General features: G+C 42.6%; 1 protein-coding gene across 1 annotated transcript; it reads left to right on the plus strand.

Annotated features, from left to right (window-relative positions):
• Window positions 1–3: 3 nt before the first annotated feature.
• On the plus strand, window positions 4–9,148 carry NDUFA8 (NADH:ubiquinone oxidoreductase subunit A8). Its single transcript, XM_088466671.1, has 4 exons — window positions 4–161; window positions 1,744–1,907; window positions 2,934–3,099; window positions 8,905–9,148. The coding sequence occupies exons 1-4, from the start codon at window positions 111–113 to the stop codon at window positions 9,040–9,042; spliced, it is 519 nt and encodes a 172-aa protein (XP_088322797.1). The 5' UTR covers window positions 4–110; the 3' UTR covers window positions 9,043–9,148.
• Window positions 9,149–17,908: the final 8,760 nt, after the last annotated feature.

The raw sequence follows: 17,908 nt of genomic DNA on the forward strand, positions 1-17,908 counted from the left end.
GGAAAAAAAAAAGTAACACAACGTGATGACGTAACGCGCGCAATGACGTACCACACGGAAGACGTATCGCGCCTGCGCAGTATGCTGACCTTCCAGGGACAGAAGCAGGCATGCCGGGCACCGTGGATTTACCCACGGCCGATGAGCTGTCAGTGCGGGAGGTAGATGTCTATGTATAGTGTGTGTGCACGTAGCAGGGGTGCTGTCACTGCTGTGTATGCGAGCCTGGGTCCTGCATCTCTATGTGGTCATACCATGTTACTGTATTGTTCTTGTGTTTATGCAGGGTACTTATCCTGACTACAGTGATAGTATAACAATGCAGGCATTTTGTACCTCATGCCCTAACCAATTCCTTAAGAGCTCCTTCAGACACCCGTTAGAAAAGCCATCCATACAGACGTGTAACTGCAGCGATTTTATATAGATATAATATATATGGGTTGGGTATGAAATTCCGGCTGTCAGGATGCTGCTGTCCAGAATACCGACAGCGGCATCCCGACTGCCAGAATCCCGACACCCATAAGAACTGGTGGTAAGTATTTTCCCTACCCTAACCCCCCCTCCCCACACCCTAAACCTAACCTCCCCCTAATCCTACCACTCCCTCCCCGGTGCCTAATCCTAACTCTCCCCCTAATGCCTAACCCCGCTACCTAATGCTAACCTCCCCCCTAACACCGTAATACTTACCTTCACTGGTGTTTAGACCGTCGGCATCCCGCACGCCATATATATATATATATATATATATTTTACTTTTTTTTTCTCACTGGTAAGTGTCAAATGCCTCCTAATTCCCCTTGCATGTACTGTACGTGGCGTTCGGCAGTATACGTGGTATTCCGAAGTGCCCATCGAATTGCGACCAAAACCCAATAACTTTATGTGGTCCACGTGGAAACACCCCCCCCCCCAGTGTTCTCCCCAGGCTGTTTTCTGCGGGCACATCGCCCGGCAAAAACTGCACTTTCCCCCACTTAAAGAAGCTTCAGAGGCAAGCGTTCCCAGTGATGCACTGCGCGGGTGATGTCATGACGTCACCCGCGAGGTGAGGAGCCTACCTGCGCGCCTGCTGGATCTAGTTAGATCCAGTCAGCACAAGGCAACGAGAGTGGGAGCGCGAGTGGCCAGCAAGTAAAGGTAAGTTCTGGGCTGGGACCAGGAACAATCTGGGGGCACTATATAAGCCTGGGGGCACTGCATAAGGGACACTATTTAAACCTGGGGGCACTGTATAAGGGACCAGTCTGGGGGGCAATACTTCAGCCTGGGGGCACTGCATAAGGGCAAAGCTAAACTACAGAGGGAAATGCATAAATAAAGTGGAAAACTACAGGGGGCACTATATAAAGGGCATAAATACAGGGGGCACTGCATAATGGGCACTTTTGAGAGCCAGTGGGGGAGCAGCCTGAGACCTGTCGGGCTGGATTGGTAAGGGAGATACCCCTTTTCCCGGCTCGCGCATAATTGCGAAGGCCCCCACCCGGCTACTTTTTGATGCCACCCGGCTGGAAAAAATTCTGGGGAGGACACTGACCCTCTGTCTGGCAGCTATATTTGGCTTTGGTATTTTTTTGGGACACAGTTGATATGGATAACCAACTTAAATGTCAATGTTGATCTGGTAGTGCTAAAAATACAGAAATGTAGAATTGTGGTTTTGTGAATTGTTTTTTTCATTTAATAGAAACATCTGAATTTTTTTTTTTTTTTTTTTCTTCCTCCAAAAAAAAGATCAATGTTAGTTCTGCTGTGCTAAAGGCTGCAGCCCACCACTACGGGTCCCAATGTGACAAAGCTAATAAGGAATTTATGTTATGTCGCTGGGAAGAGAAGGACCCCAGAAAGTGTCTGTCTGAAGGCAAAAAGGTGAATGAATGTGCCCTGCAGTTTTTCAGGTACTGTCCTGGCAGATTCATATCTTCAGTTATTAACAATTTCTGTCATTCATTTTGCTGCAGGATTTTGGACATGAAAAGTGGTCTTAAGCTGTTATCAGTTCTTGGGGCTGGTTCTGAGTTGTTAGCAAAGCAAAAAAATAGTAACTTTGTATCTGGAACAAACCATGTTGTAATGCAAGAGGTGCAAATACATTTATTTTTGCATGAAAGGTACATATTGGCTGATTTTGCATGTAGCCCACGAATACTAGACAAATTCAGTGTTTCACTGCAATTTGGATTTGAGTTTGTACACTTCCCTCTCAAATTTAAATCTGGGTACACTCTACATGATATTGTTAACGATTCTGACACATCGGAACAACAAATAGTCACTATTGTGCAGTGTGTATGCATTGCATTGTGTAGTGCACGCTCCCGTTGGGTCGACAGCCGCATCGCCTGATCTTTTATACATGCAGGAAGATCAGGCGATGCGGCTATCCCATTGAGCAGGAACTTGTCGGCGCCGGGGTTGTGGGTGGCATTGCTGGGTCGTTTAGTGTGTACCCAGCTTAAATCTCTGCACATTTTACATCTGACTCACCTGCAGTTCAACATGGTTTTACCGTGGAGCACAGTTACATGTATTTTTTTTTTTTTTTTTTTTCTTTGTGTGTTTGCTTTTTTGCAGTGCTCCCAAATCAGAATCTGCCTCCTTGTGTTTAAAAGGTTGGAGATTAGTCTGTCCATATCTGATGGTCTCCTGTATATGAGGGTTAGCTGTGAGCTTTGTAATTACCACTGTTTTTAATTTTTTTTATTTTTTATATAATATATATATTTTTTTTGTGTGTGTAACGGGACCGTTACTTGTTTATGGCACTGTTAGTTTTGTTCTATAAATTAATATGCTAACAAAATTGTGAATTGTTTTGATATGTACTTAATGACAGTTAATGCTATTTAATGCGTACAATTGTGAATGTGGGTTGGGGGAATTATGTGTTATTTTAGTTCATTTAACTTTTACTGTACTTGCAGGAATATCAAGGCTCATTGTGCAGAGCCTTTCACTGAATATTGGACGTGTCTTGACTATAATAACCTACTGGAACTCCGTTTTTGCCGTAAACAGCAACAGGCATATGATAACTGTGTCCTTGACAAGCTTGGCTGGATGAGACCAGATTTAGGAGAGTTGTCAAAGGTGAGACTTCAGTTTTGAGACTGACACAATTAATACCTTCCCACTTCTTGCCACTTATCTGTGGACATAACTCACATTTTCTATCACTTTTTTTTTTCAAGTGTCCCTCGATCCACTTAACAGCTCATCTTTTAATATTTACTTATCAGCTGTGAATATATACTATATGGACAAAAGTATTTGGCCACACCTGTTAATTTTTGAATTGAGGTGTTTCAATCAGACCCATTGCCACAGGTGTATAAAATCAAGCACCTAGCCATGCAGTCTCCATTTGAAAACATTTGTGATACAAAATGGGTCGTTTAAGAGCTCAGTGGCTTCAAGTGTGGTACTGTGATAGGATGCCACCTTTCCAATAAGACGGTTCATGAAAATTCATCCCTGCTGGATATTCCACGGTCAACTGTAAGTGATATTATTAGAAAGTGGAAGCGTTTAGGAAGAACAGCAACTCAGCCACGAAGCGGAAGACTACATAAATTCAGAGCTAAGGCGCATGGTGCGTAAAAGTTGCCAACGCTCTGCTGATTCCATAGCTGAAGATTCAAAAGTTCCACTGGCATTAATGTAAGCACAAAGACTATGCGACGGGAGCTTAATGGAATGGATTTCCATGGCCGACCAGCTGCATGCAAGCCTCACTTCACCAGGTCCAATGCTAAGCGTCGGATGGAGTGGTGTAAAGCACACCGACACTGGACTGTGGAGCAGTGGAAACGTGTTCAGTGGAGTGACAAATCACGCTTCTCTGTTTGGCAGTCAGATGGGCGAGTCTAGGTTTGGCTGATGCCAACTGTGAAGTTTGGTGGAGGAGGGATAATGGGTATGGGGCTGTCTTTCATGGTTTGGGCTAGGCCCCTTATCTCCAGTAAAGGGCAATCTTAATGCTTCAGCATACCAAGACAGTTTGGACAATGCTATGCTTCCAACTTTGTGGCAACAGTTTGGGGAAGGCCCTTTTCTATTCCAACATGACTGTGCCCCAGTGCACAAAGCAAGGACTGTAAAGACATGTTTTGATGCATTCGGTGTGGGAGAACTTGACTGGCCTGCACAGAGCCCTGACCTCAACCCCATCGAGCACCATTAGGATGCACTGGAACGGAGATTGCGAGCCAGGCCTTCTCGTCCAACATCAGTGCCTTACCTCATAAATGCTCTACAGAATGAATGGGCATAAATTCCAACAGAAACACTCCATAATCTTGTGGAAAGCTATCCAAGAAGAGTGGAAGCTGTTATAGCTGCAAAAGGGGGACAAATCCATGTTAAAGTATATGTATTTGAATACAATGTCATTACATTCACTGTTGGTGTAATGGTTAGGAGTCCAAATACTTTTGTCCATATAGTGTATATATGCTTCCTAAGGCAGAGGTTCCCAAACGCGGTCCTCAAGGCTCCTCAACAGTTCAGGTTTTCGAGATATCCATGGTTGAGCACAGGTGGTTAAATCAAATTGACCGAGGTACTAATTAAGTCACCTGTGCTCAACCATGGATATCTCTAAAACCTGCACTGTTGAAGAGCCCTGAGGACTGCATTTTGGAACCTCTGTCCTAAGGTGATATACATTGTTTTTTCCTGGTGGACCTACTTAGCCGGTGATGCCGCAGGTGACTGCTTAAATATTAATATATTTTATATGCAACTTATTGTGATATATTTATGTTTTCATATATGTGTAGTGTAGTTATGTGGTATTTCATTGGCATGTATTTTATTGTTTAAAGAAAGCCATGCTCTCATTTCTGCTCACATAAGACCTTAATTAGAATTCATATATTTTTGTGTTCTTTGGAAAGGCTATTTTTTTTTCTTGAATTTTGACAGGTTTTTTTTGCTGTTAGCTATTTTTCACTCACACTCCTTAAAGGTGTGTAATAAAATTAGCAATGTTAGCTTGGGAACTAGATCTCGGCTTCTCCCTTGGGGAAGAAGCGTGGGAAGCCATACGTCTGACCATTTCAAGATGCTCTATGAGCGTGGCCATCCGCGAGAATTCCTATAAGGCAAATTTTTCTAGAATCTAGAAGCCAGACCCCCCCCAGCCCCCCCCACCAAAAAAAAAAAAATTTACAGGAGTGAGTGAGGAGTACAGGTCTGTGTGTTATGCAACTGATATACACACTATACTAGTCCACATAATGGTCACAGTTGAATGGATACAGTAAAATGGAGGCCCCCTTACTGCTCTGCACAGCTCCCCTGCTCCACCCGCCATTAATAATGGACCACATTTCACATAAATTAATGGTGCCAGAAAGTACAACAAAACCCCCCTCCCCTCGTGGTCACACCACTATCCCTCTGTAGCTGCTCCGCAATCCCTGGCCACGCATAGACCCTACTACCGGAGAGCTCTATGCAGCCTGAGATATGGGACGTACTGGAGGATCAGCGTAGACTGGGACAGACAGCAGGGATCAGAGCAGGCCAGGACGGAGAGGAGTCATCAGTGCAGGCCGGGATGGACAGAGGCACAGCAGTCACTGCCGGCAGCACTCAGCACATGCACCTCCTGTGCATGATATGAACACCGCAAAACTATAGGCACGAATCTCCGCTGGAACTGATGAGGATCTGCTTCCCCCCTCACTGCAAAATCTAGTAGCCAGGCAGAAAAATCTGGTAGCCATGGCGACCTGGCCCCCGGGATTTGTCGAGCCCTGCTATAAGGTGTATACTAGATGGTACCTAGTACTGGAACGTCTTCATAAGATCTATCCTAGCTCTTCTAATTTCTGCTGGAGAGGTTGTGGTCAATTGAGAACATTTTTCCATACCTGGTGGACTTCCCCGCTGGTTGTCCTGTCTTGGAACATGGTCCATTCTCTACTATCCCAAATTATCCCCACCCCGATTTCTCCCACCCCAGCTAATCTTCTACCTTGTGCTCCGATTGACTCCATCTCCAACACTTCCAATAAATTAGTTCTCCATATCTCCTGTGCAGCCAAATACCAAATTTCCCGCAACTGGAAAGTACCATGCACTCCCAGCCGCCAGGAGCTTCTGAATAGAATTTGGTTTATTGCAAAAATGGAATATATCACCAGCCTACAGAACAATAATGTCTGGAAGTTCCATACCATTTGGGATCCCTGGGATGCCTTTCAAAACTCGCCTATCCCAGGCCTCGGTTAGCTTCACCCTGACTCTCCCCTCTACAACCATATATAATTTATATATTTTTTTCTCTTCCCTTTTCCTCTATCTATTCCTCCTTTTTTATTTTTTTCTCTTACCCTTTCTTCTCCCCCTGACTCGCCCCCACTTAATCTCCCCTTTAACCCTTTTTCTGCCTGACACTTTTTTACTACTGTTTACTCCTTCTCCATCGACCCCCCCCCCCCCCCCCCCCCCCCCCCCTTTCCCTCTCTCTCTCTCTTTCGGAACTTAATCAAGCTCCAACTTTTGTTGGTCCCTTCCCCTGTCTCTCCATACCCGTTCCGCAATTGAGTATGGCTCTTCAAGTAACCTTAACCCTCTTCCGTTTTATTTTTCTTCGGTTTACATTCCCTATTCCAGCTGATCTATTTTACTTTGTTTGTTTTTGATATGCCATATACTCATATTATGGACTACGACAATTTTTTTTAATTCATTGTATTGCTAACTCTGTTTAATAAACGAATACAAAAAAAAAAAATTAGCGATGTTAGACTTCCTTATTTTATCATGTGTGCAGCAAAACATCTAGAAGATTTGAATTTCCCTCGTATAATTACAACCTATAATGTAAGTCTATCACCACATGATTAACAAATGTTGGACTTGCAGTAGGATGTTAGTAACTAATATATGCATACAGTGAACATCTTTCATATGAAATATACTCCCCATCCCAATACGTGTTGCTAGACTTTTAAGATATAACTGATATTGTAATTGTTCTGTATACTTGCAGTTTTTTTATTCAAGTTTTCATAACATTGCAAGTTCAATAAACATGCTTATCTACTGATGTGTCCATGAGACATTTATGAGACCGTGTATGACACTGCAGCTAGTTCATGACCAGAATTTGGCTCTTATAGCTCAGAGTGCATGGTAACATATGACCAATAAACATGTATATCAGAAGATAGGACTCCTACTCTTACTGAGAATGAGTGGATCTGTATTGGGAAGAGATCTCACTACTGTGTAGTGAATAATTATTGTCAACTAAAAAGTAATTATGTTCCTGATCTTTTCTGTTTCTTTCTTTATTTTTTGTAATTGTTTTCTGTGCATCATTGAACTCTCTGCACTGTATAAAATCCCCTAAGCATTTCCTCTTTCCTAATATTTTATTTACTATTGTGCTCCAAGTTATTTGTAAACATTTCTATCATACTCTGCGTGACCTACAGATGTGTCTTCATAAACACCTAAACGCAATAAGCCAAGTAGCGCGACTTGCCTGGCGTGAGCCGGCAGGTTCCAGACTACTCTGCCAGCGTCGTGCGTCTTTTTTTTTTTTCTTCTTCTTTTTTTTTGGCGGAAATGCTTCTAATGCTGCATACACGGAACAACTTGAACAACCATAGATATCGTTGATAGATTTCCCTCCAACTTTCTGAAGTGCAGGTAAAACTATTTTGGTTGTACACACTGATAGCTTCACTATAGACCATGGGTAACGTTATCCTTCATGCAGGAATTGGTCGTTGTCAGGTACTGGTGACTGCAAAAAAGTGAACGATGACGATATGAACGACATTGTTCAAATCGCTCATAAAAGTCGTACCGTGAGTACGCACCATAAGTTGTGATGTTACTAAGACACACCAGCAGACTGTGCTGATTTAATTAGATCTGCGCAATTGTATATACGTATACGTTTACCTGAGTCTGTATATAAACCACAATGGAACTTTGAATAAAAAAGTTGTGTTTGCTACATTGTAGCCCTTTGTATACAGATTCAGAGACTCAGTCGCTCACACAGATATACAAGGTTCTCATATCCAATTATTCACCACCGTCTGCTGGTGTGTTCTAGTCACATCACCTTGCGGCTTAGACACATTGTCAGCCAAAAAGACGCCCGTTGCTAGCAGAGTCTCACGGGACCTGGCGAGCCACGACTGCAGCAAAGTTGTCATTTTCCAAACACATCTGTAGAAGTATTTGGTTATTAACACTCATTGGTCTTTGTTTGCAATTTTGCATATTCTTTTCATATAGTGAAAAATATTATTACTGAACTTATGATTGAATATCATTACGTGTATTAGTTGCCGCATTTAATATAAGCTGAAGGTGTTTTTTTGTTTTTTTTTAAGATATTTGCTACAATCTATCTGCCTCATTTTAGCATAATATAGTTGGTAGAAAATGTAGTTATTTCTTTTTAAATAGACATTTAGGGGTCTATGTACTAAGCCTTGGAGGAAGAAAGTGAATGGAGATAAAGTGCCAACCCATCATCTCCTGTCATTTTACTGACTGTTTGAAAAATGACAGGAGCTGATTGGTTGGTACTTTATCTCTCGTCAACGGGTCTATTCACAAAAGCTTGGAGAGAGATAAAATTGTGAGATAAAGCACCAACCAATCGGCTCCTAACTGTCACTTTACAGGATGTGTTTACAGTCTGTTTGTAAAATGACAGAAGCTGATTGGTTGGTAATTTATCTCTCTCCATGGTTTGATGCATCTAATCGTCTGTGAGTAATGCTATTGTTTGCACTTGTGGAGTTGAAAGCAGTGTGTGCGATGTATGTTTTGCATCCTATGGAAAACATAACTTACCATTGTCTGTTCTACTTTATTAGATTTAAAAAAATGCCATCCCTTTCTTTTCTGTATTAGGTCACAAAAGTGAAGACTGACAGACCTCTCCCAGAAAATGTCTACCACTCAAGGCCAAGACCAGAGGCCAACACTCCTATTGAAGGAGAACTAAAACCATCCAAGTATGGTAGCAAGCTCTTCTTCTGGAACTGGTAGATGGTTTGGTGGGTTATGTGCACTTCCTCATATCCTTTTCTGGTCTTCTGTCCATAGATCAGTTTCATTATCTATTTGGGAACAAAATAAAATAATGGAACCTCTATTCTGTGACTGATTTGTTTGTTTTTATTGCTATTTTGCTTAATTACTTGATGACTGAAGAGTTTTCGCTGTTTAATGACCAGTCCAGATTTTGCGGAATTGGTTTAAATAGAAATAATTTTTTTTTTATTTCTTTTATAACTTCTTAAATAATCCAAATAATTTGGCAGATTGGACTTCCTTTTGATAGATGATACAATAAAATGATTTGTTTGATATTTCCTAATAGGGCAGTTGAAACAGCCAGAACAAGGAAAATAATAAATTTCCCCAATTACTTTGTTTCATCTAGTGAAGCCCTAGATAATTAGTTGGTGTAGCGACACTAAGGGGGGCATTCAATTAGCCCAATATTTTTTCGGGTGTGGAAAATGGGAGTTTTTCACACTTTTTTTTTTTTTTTCAGGCTATCCGATTAGCCCCTATTTTTTGCGCCCAAAAAATATCTATTTTCCAGCGACAAAACACAGAATCTTGTCAAAAGGTCACGGACCTTTCCGCAATATCGGGGCTAATTATTGAGGGGGATATAGGGGGTGGGGTGTTTGACTCAGGCAGGTGAGAAATAAAATCCATGATAACTGCTGTTTTCGGGGCTAATTGAATAGCCCTCAGGGGATCAATTAGCCACTGTAAATTACAGCGGCTAATTGAATTCACCCCCCTATGCGGCAGATATATTATAATGTCCCTTTTCACAACAATCCAGGATGTTTCAGGCGTCACGGCACGGTCGCCGTGTTACGGTTGGGAATATACACTGACAAGGACAGCTGCCGTGCCCGTTCCGTCCCTGCAAGTCAGTGAAGTATATGTTACAATGTTTCCTTTCACACACCGGCCGGCTTTTCTGAGTTTGTGCTGCTACGCCTGTCCAATACATAAAGAAACATAACATTTAAAAACTGCTCAAAACTGTTGCATGTGAAAGGCACTGATTGCCGGCAAAAGAAACGTCCGGCTTTGCCTGGTTTCTTGCCGGCCAGTGAAAACCGGCAGGTGTGAAATAGCCCTAAAGGCACTTACAATGTAGGGTTTGTGGTGAACAATTAATAGGAAATATACCGGAAAACTACCTAGCTTGAGTTGGGAAATTGCGTGTGGCCACTATCGCCCACCAATATTAAAGTGCAGTCCTCTCTCTTCCTTTCCTGCATTTGAACAACCCAAATGCCAAAAAGTCTTCCCACTATTAGTTCTTGTATTTCATCCAAAACGTTAAGTAACTGGAATCTTGTTACCGTACCATAAAAAGAACACTCTTAAAGTTGTACTGTATGTTACACTAAACAAATCCTCTGCACATCCCATTCTAAAAGGGCTGAAGACTCATTTTTCAGGCCACCTTGTTCTATTTGTCACCTTTTCATCTGTGTGTCTCCAGGTTTAGAGTGAGCGGGGATAGAACAGCCTTCATCATATTATCAGTGTTGATGACTGCTTTGTGGACTATTCATGCATGCTTTATTATTATATATATGTAGCGCACACTCATTCTGCAGTGCTTTACAGAGCATATTTATCCATTCACATCAGTCCCTGTCCCAGTTGTGCTTACAATCTAAATTCCCTACCACATGTAAACACATACTTACAGGGTTAATTTTTGTTGGGACGCAATTAACCTACCAGGAGTTATAAAAAGGGAGAATATAAAAACTCCATACAGGGCCGTAGTGGGAATTGAACCCATGACCTCAGTGCTGTGAGGCAGTAATGCTAACCATTACACCGTCTGTGCTTTCACACTGCGCATGCTCTGGGGCCAAGCTATGCTGAGTTGTATATAACTGTTGTATCTCTACTTATACTGGAAGGGGTGTTTGCGGATAGGCTACATTTAGTAAGGGCATATCAGATGAATATATGACTATACAGAGTTGTGCGTACGTGCAATTACGCTAGTTAGTGCCATTTTCTCTTCTTTTAAATAATCGCCACATTTGCCAAATCGCACTCTATTACTTTTGCCACCCTGTGTTTAAATCATTTATTTTTATTTTTCCAAAATTGCATTGGCTCACTAGCCTATTCAGTTCTTGCCCGATAATCTGCTTGGTGTTGATCCAGGAACATTAAAATACTGTTTGTACTTGTTTCTGAATCATGAAAAGAAAAAAAAAAAACATTTCCTACTTTCAAAACTGTTTATTGGATCCCGACGATGCACATACATTGGCCCCCACAGGAATAAAATGCACATACTGTACATTGGCCCCCACAGAAACAAAAAAAACAAAACAAAACACATTGCTCCCCTCAGGAAAAACAATCACATTGACTGGCCACACAGAATAAATATAAATCACACTGCTCCCCACAAAAAAAAAAAATTTGGATGGCCCCCACAGAAAAATATATACCATATTGCCCCCCACAAATACAGTGCATCTGGAAAGTATTCACAGCGCTTCACTTTTTCCACATTTTGTTATGTTACAGCTTTATTCCAAAATGGAATAAATTAATTTTTGTCCTCAAAATTCTACACACAATACCCCATAATGACAACATGTAAAAAGTTTTTTTGCATATTAAATAAAAAAAAAACAACAACTAAGAAATCACATGTACATAAGTATTCACGGCCTTTGCTCAATACTTTGTTGATGCACCTTTAGCAGCAATTACAGCCTCAAGTCTTTTGGAATATGATGCCACAAGCTTGGCACACCTATATTTGGGCAGTTTCGCCCATTCGTCTTTGCAGCACCTCTCAAGCTCCATCAGGTTGGGTGCACTGCCATTTTCAGATCTCTCCAGAGATGTTCAATTGGATTCAAGCCTGGTCCACTTAACGACATTCACAGAGTTGTCCTGAAGCCATTCCTTTGATATATTGGTGCTTAGAGTCGTTGTCCTGCTGAAAGATGAACAGTCGCCACAGTCTGAGGTCAAGAGCATGTTTTCATCCAGGATGTCTCTGTACATTGCTGCATTCATCTTTCCCTCTATCCTGACTAGTCTCCCAGTTACTGCCGCTGAAAAATATCCCCACAGCATGATGCTGCCACCACCATGCTTCACTGTAGGGATCGTATTGGCTTGGTGATGAGCAGTGCCTGGTTTGCTCCAAACATAACGCCTGGTATTCACGCCAAAGAGTTCAATCTTTTGTTTCTCATGGTCTGAGAGTCCTTCAGGTGCATTTTGGCAAACTCCAGGCGGGCTGCCATATGCTTTTTACTAAGGAGTGGCTTCCGTCTGGCCACTTTACCATACAGGCCTGATTGGTGGATTGCTGCAGCAATGGTTGTCCTTCTGTAAGGTTCTCCGCTCTCCACAGAGGAATGCTGTAGCTCTGACAGTGACCAATTAGGTTCTTGGTCACCTCCCTGATTAGGGCCCTTCTCCCACGATCGCTCAGTTTAGATGGCCGGCCCATTCTAGTAAGAATCCTGTTGGTTCCGAACTTCTTCCATTTACGGATGATGGAGGCCACTGTGCTCATTGGGACCTTCAAAGCAGCAGATATTTTTCTGTACCCTTCCCCAGATTTGTGCCTCGAGACAATCCTGTCTCAGAGGTCTACAGACAATTCCTTGTACTTCATGCTTGGTTTGTGCTCTGACATGCACTGTCGAAGTGTGGGACCTTTTATATAGACAGGTGTATTCCTTTCAAAATCATGTCCAAAGAACTGAATTTACCACAGGTGGACTCCAATTAAGCTGTACGAACATCTCAAGCATGATCTGTCGAAACAGGATGCACCTGAGCTCAATTTTGAGCATCATGGCAAAGGCTGTGAATACTTATGTACATGTGATTTCTTTGTTTTTTGTTGTTTTTCATTAAATTTGCAAATATCTCAATTTTTACACGTCATTATGGGGTATTGTGTAAATAATTCTGAGAACAAAAATTAATTTTGGAATAAGGCTGTAACATAACAAAATGTGGAAAAAGTGAAGCGCTGTGAATACTTTCCGGATGCACAGTATATAAAACCACTGGCTGCCCTCACAGAAAAATATCAACCACATTGATCCCCATCAAAAACAAAACTTTACACTGGCTCCCCCACATACCTACCTGTCCCTGACACGGGTGTGGATCATTAGGTCTACATTGTATAGATAGACAATGGAAGATAGACAGGGACGGAAGGTCGACACAGTAAAGGTCGACAGGTACTGAAGGTCGACATGTTTTTTTTTTTCTTCCCTAATCTTTACCCTAACCCTCCCTCCTGGTGCCTAACCCTAACCGTCGGGGTAAGTGCCTAATCTTCCATCCTGGTGCCTAACCGTCAGAGTAAAACCCTAAAAAACAAAAAATGTGTCGACCATATGAGCGTCGACCTTCAGACCCTGTCGACCTATTGCCTGTCTATCTTCCATTGTCTACCCAAACATTGTCTATCTAGACCAGTGTTTCCAAACCTCGGTCCTCAAGGCACACTAACAGTCCTGGTTTTAGTGATCCCCATGCTTGAGCACAGATGGTTAAATCAAAATAACTGAGGTACTAAAGAAGACACCTGCGTTTAAGTGGGGCTATCCTTAAAACCTGGACTGTTAGTGTGCCTTGAGGGCCGTGGTTGGGAACCTCTGATCTAGACAATGTAGACCTAATGACTGGATACCCCCTCACATATCGTGCAGAGCTGTCAGTAGAGTGCGGACTGGCTGGCTTGCGGAGCCGCCACATCTAGGCAGGTCATGGCCCGGACTTGCCTGACCTCCCAGAGGAGCTCAGCGGCAGCGCTGCCCAGTCTGCAGTTCTATAATGTGACTGGTGGCTCTGACCGCCGTGGCACACTTCGCAACCGCGGCACAGCGGTTGGAAAACGGCTGCTGTAGGTCATGGACAAATTCTGATGCCACTTCAGAGCTCAGGCCATTGCACAAGTTGCGATTGTTAAATTCTATCGTAGTCACTGGTATTTTCGTCTAAGCTTTGTTCATTTAAAGGATCTTGCATACTGCAGTTTAACAAACCCCTTTTTATAGGCCAGGCACCAGTTGTGGGCACGCTTCTCTATTCAGGCTCCTGCTCAAATGTCCTAATTTCTCATTGCGCTCTACAGATTGTAATTGTTGAGCTATGAGAGAACATTGTTTATGCTGAGTTTTGTCACTTTTTGAATTATCATTAATATAGCGCTGCAGTGTGTCTGAGGCAACTTACAGTAAAACACAAAGTATTCAACAGACTGTACGGGAGGAAGGGTGGAGTGAGATGGAGGCAATACCGATGGTCCCGCAGTTGAGTGACTATCGATTGTCTGCCCTTGCATCGGATTCGCACTGCATATGTGCGCGATGGTCTTGCGAGAGAAGATTTATTTGCAAACTGACGGGTAGGAAACATTTTGGTGAGGTAATGGCGGAGTGACGGCTCAAACGCAGGCATGTCGTGACCGTTTTCGGCGCGTGTCACAGTCTGTCTGCGATCCTGTATGCAGTAAAAATGGCTTCGGCGTATCGGTTCTTGCACCCATTTTTCATCACCATAGGGTTAATCAGAAGACCAATAATCAAATGATCTGCGGTTGATGCTGTTTGTTTATGCGCAGTCGCTTGGAATTGCGAAGCCGCTGGTGGGAGACTCAATACAAATCCCATCGGCTGCAACATTAGCGTCCATCTCTGAGAGGGAGAGCTGGAGACCTGGATAGTGCAGGGTGCTTGCCCATGAGAGCTTACAGTCTAGGGCTGCTTCCACAAATGGTTTTATTTGCTTATTCTTTTTCATTTTATATATATATATATATATATATATATATATATATATATATATATATATATTTTAGTGGATAAGCCAATGCTTGGGGCTAAGCATCATCAAAAAAAACGATCATAAGATTATTAAATTCAAGAATGATTGATGTACCTTTCTAAATAAATAAACCTAGTTCAAGTGTGACCCGAGCTCCATCCTTATGTAACTGCCACAATCTCCTTTCTTAACACTGGGGGTAGACAACCTGTAACTGCTGTGCAAATGCACATCCCAGCATGCATTGCCACAGTTTTGCTGTTAGGGCATGCTGGGATCTGTAGTTCCGCAGCAGCAAGATTGGACTATTTTAAACCATGTGTCTTGTGTCTCATTGTATTCTGCATTGTGTTTTTTAGTTTTAGACGATATTTAACTACTAGCAAGGCAGTCCAAGACCCACATGGAAGCAGAAAAGTCAATAGTAGTTACGATTAACTATTCTTTTCCTTTTTAACCGTTTAGTTCCCCCTTAATTGGCTTCAGTAATCAAAATTGATTGTAAATGAAATTGTAGATTGTAAAAACATAATAAAAACCAGGACGTCGCAGGCAGAGAATTAATGAGAATAACACTAAGTACATATCCTAAGGACAGAGAATCATTGTCAGGCAGTCTGGGAGCTGCGATTAGAGAAGGATTGGTCTGAGTTGGTGTTCCCTGTACCTTTAGACCAACCTCATGCATCAATAAACCTGCTGACAGCGGGAACAGTTAAACATCTGGTTTACAAAGAGTAAGTGCTTTCAGATGCTCTTTGTATGAACTCCCAAGCTATATATGCACGGGAAATATGCTGTCATCATCTGAAACATGATGTCATGTTAATTTGCATGATAAATTCAGTAGGTATTTCATCTTTAAGCAGATATGTTTAAATAATGTAAAATGCTAGAGGGCAACAGAGCAGGTTACAGTATTATGTTACATTACACTGTGACGGAATACTGTTGTGTATGTTTATATATATATATATATATATATATATATATATATATATTAAAAAATTTCAGTGCTGTTGCTTCCATTTATGCAGGTAGATGCAGGACTTAGCATGTCACAATGGTGACAACTGGGCAATGGTGCACACTGTGGCTATATTTAATTAGGGGAACTTGGTTGCTTGGCATTTTATTACACACTGTTTTATATGAAATATGTTATAATGTTTGCTCAACTAAACTGCATATATTTAAACTGAAGTGTTAATTGTTGCAAGAATGACACCACAAAATACATATGTATCCCACTAGGGACAGACTGCAGGTCAATAGCTCTCAGATTATGCCCCGGGTGTGGTGTTGGGGCTCGTGGCAGTTGCACATGAGGCTAAACATAGGAAATTGGGGTCATCACCTGCTGAACGCTCCATGCAGGAAGCACGTTTGGACACAGGAAAGAAATACAATAGATTGTTAGAAGTTTAAAGAAAAACGAGAGGCGGTTCATTGTTCATACAGATACATGTAAAAAAGACCTGGCAGGTCTGGGGATCAGATTAGCTGAAGAGAAACACATTATACATTCATGGGAAGTCTGTATTTATTAGATGTGTATAACACCGTGAGGACAGTTAACATTATACTCACTTGTATGAGCTACTCTTTTGCATTCTGACATTCTTGTATCTCTGCAACTCACTAATATTGTAATATTTCTGCAACCCACTAATAACGGCAAATGCTAGTCACGGGATGTAGTTATTAGACCGGCGGACGCAATGCCGCCGGTCTAAATACCGCGACTTTCTGCCCGACATGGGACTTAACATAGGCGTCGAAATGCTGACACCTATGTTAATCCCGACACCGGAAGACTGACCCCCACCATCCCGATCTTCGTCTGACGGGTAAGTATAACACTTAGCCCAAGTGTGGGGGAGGGTTAGGTTTAGAGACCCCCAGGGGGAATTAGGCGCCACTAGGGAGAGGTTAGGTTTAGGATGTGGGGAGGGGGGGGTTAGATTTAGGCACCTTGGGGGGGAGGTTAGCGTTAGGCACCCCGAAAGTAGGGTTAGGGGGTGGAGAGGGGAGGGTTAGGATACTTACCACCGCCCGTTGGGATCTCCTACCGTTGGGTTTTCACTGTCGGGATTTGAACCGGCGGCCGCCAGTATTTCGATCCCATTCCCTAGTCACTACATAATCCTAGTACGACTGGTCTGAAACCTGTGACCTAAGGGGCCCATTTATCAAAGGGAATTTGAGGTAAATTCCCTGAAAACACCTGTTTTCGGGGGTTTACCTCAAATACTAAATATCCCCCGGATGTATGAAGGAGGGACCCGGAGCAGGTATCTCCGATCCCTCCATTGCCGCTAGCAGCCGCCTCCCCCATAGGTTTCTATGGGGGGATGCGATGCTGCCAAATGTATCAATATCAGGAATGCGAAGCAGCTAACTAAATGGGCCCCTTAGTCACAGGTCTCCCAGATCCCTCCGCCGGCAATGGGCACTGCTCATGTGCAGTCTGCGGGACTGCGCATGCGCAGCAGTCTCCGGCCAAATCGCAGGAACGTGCTCCTTTCGGAGCTTGTCACCCTGCATGTGCCGGATCATACATTTGGCCGCTATGATCGCATTTTGCACGGGCGGTACTGCATGCTCTGATCGCATTGCAAAATGCGATCATTAATAAATGGGCCCCTATAATGTCTGTGTATACGTGTGTATATATGTGTAAGTGCATGTAAATACAGTGTGTGTATATATAATATAATATATACAGTCAGGTGCATAAATATTGGGATATTGACAGAATTTTCATATTTTGGCCTCTATTCACCACCAAAATGGCTTTGAAATGAAACAAACAATGTGCTTTAACTGCAGACTTTCAGTTTTAATTTGAGGGTAATTACATCCAAATCAGGTGAACGGTGTAGGAATTACAACGGTTTCTATATGTGCCTCCTACTTTTTAAGTTCTCGTCTGAACTCCAGCTTCCGGCTCTCTCCATGCGCACTATAGGAGAGACCTCATGACGTCTCTCCCATAGTTCAGAGGAACAGCCAGGCGGACAGGACATCGGCGGAT

Source organism: Taudactylus pleione, unplaced genomic scaffold (assembly GCF_031769625.1).
Source record: "Taudactylus pleione unplaced genomic scaffold, aTauple2 ptg000009l, whole genome shotgun sequence".
Lineage (NCBI taxonomy): Eukaryota > Metazoa > Chordata > Amphibia > Anura > Myobatrachidae > Taudactylus > Taudactylus pleione.

Coding starts and splice junctions, on each gene's coding strand:
- NDUFA8 (XM_088466671.1), top strand. CDS start 111: ATGCCGGGCACCGTGGATTTACCCACGGCCGATGAGCTGTCAGTGCGG. Junction 1,908..2,933: donor TGTGCCCTGCAGTTTTTCAG/GTACTGTCCTGG, acceptor CTGTACTTGCAG/GAATATCAAGGCTCATTGTG. Junction 3,100..8,904: donor ATTTAGGAGAGTTGTCAAAG/GTGAGACTTCAG, acceptor TTTCTGTATTAG/GTCACAAAAGTGAAGACTGA.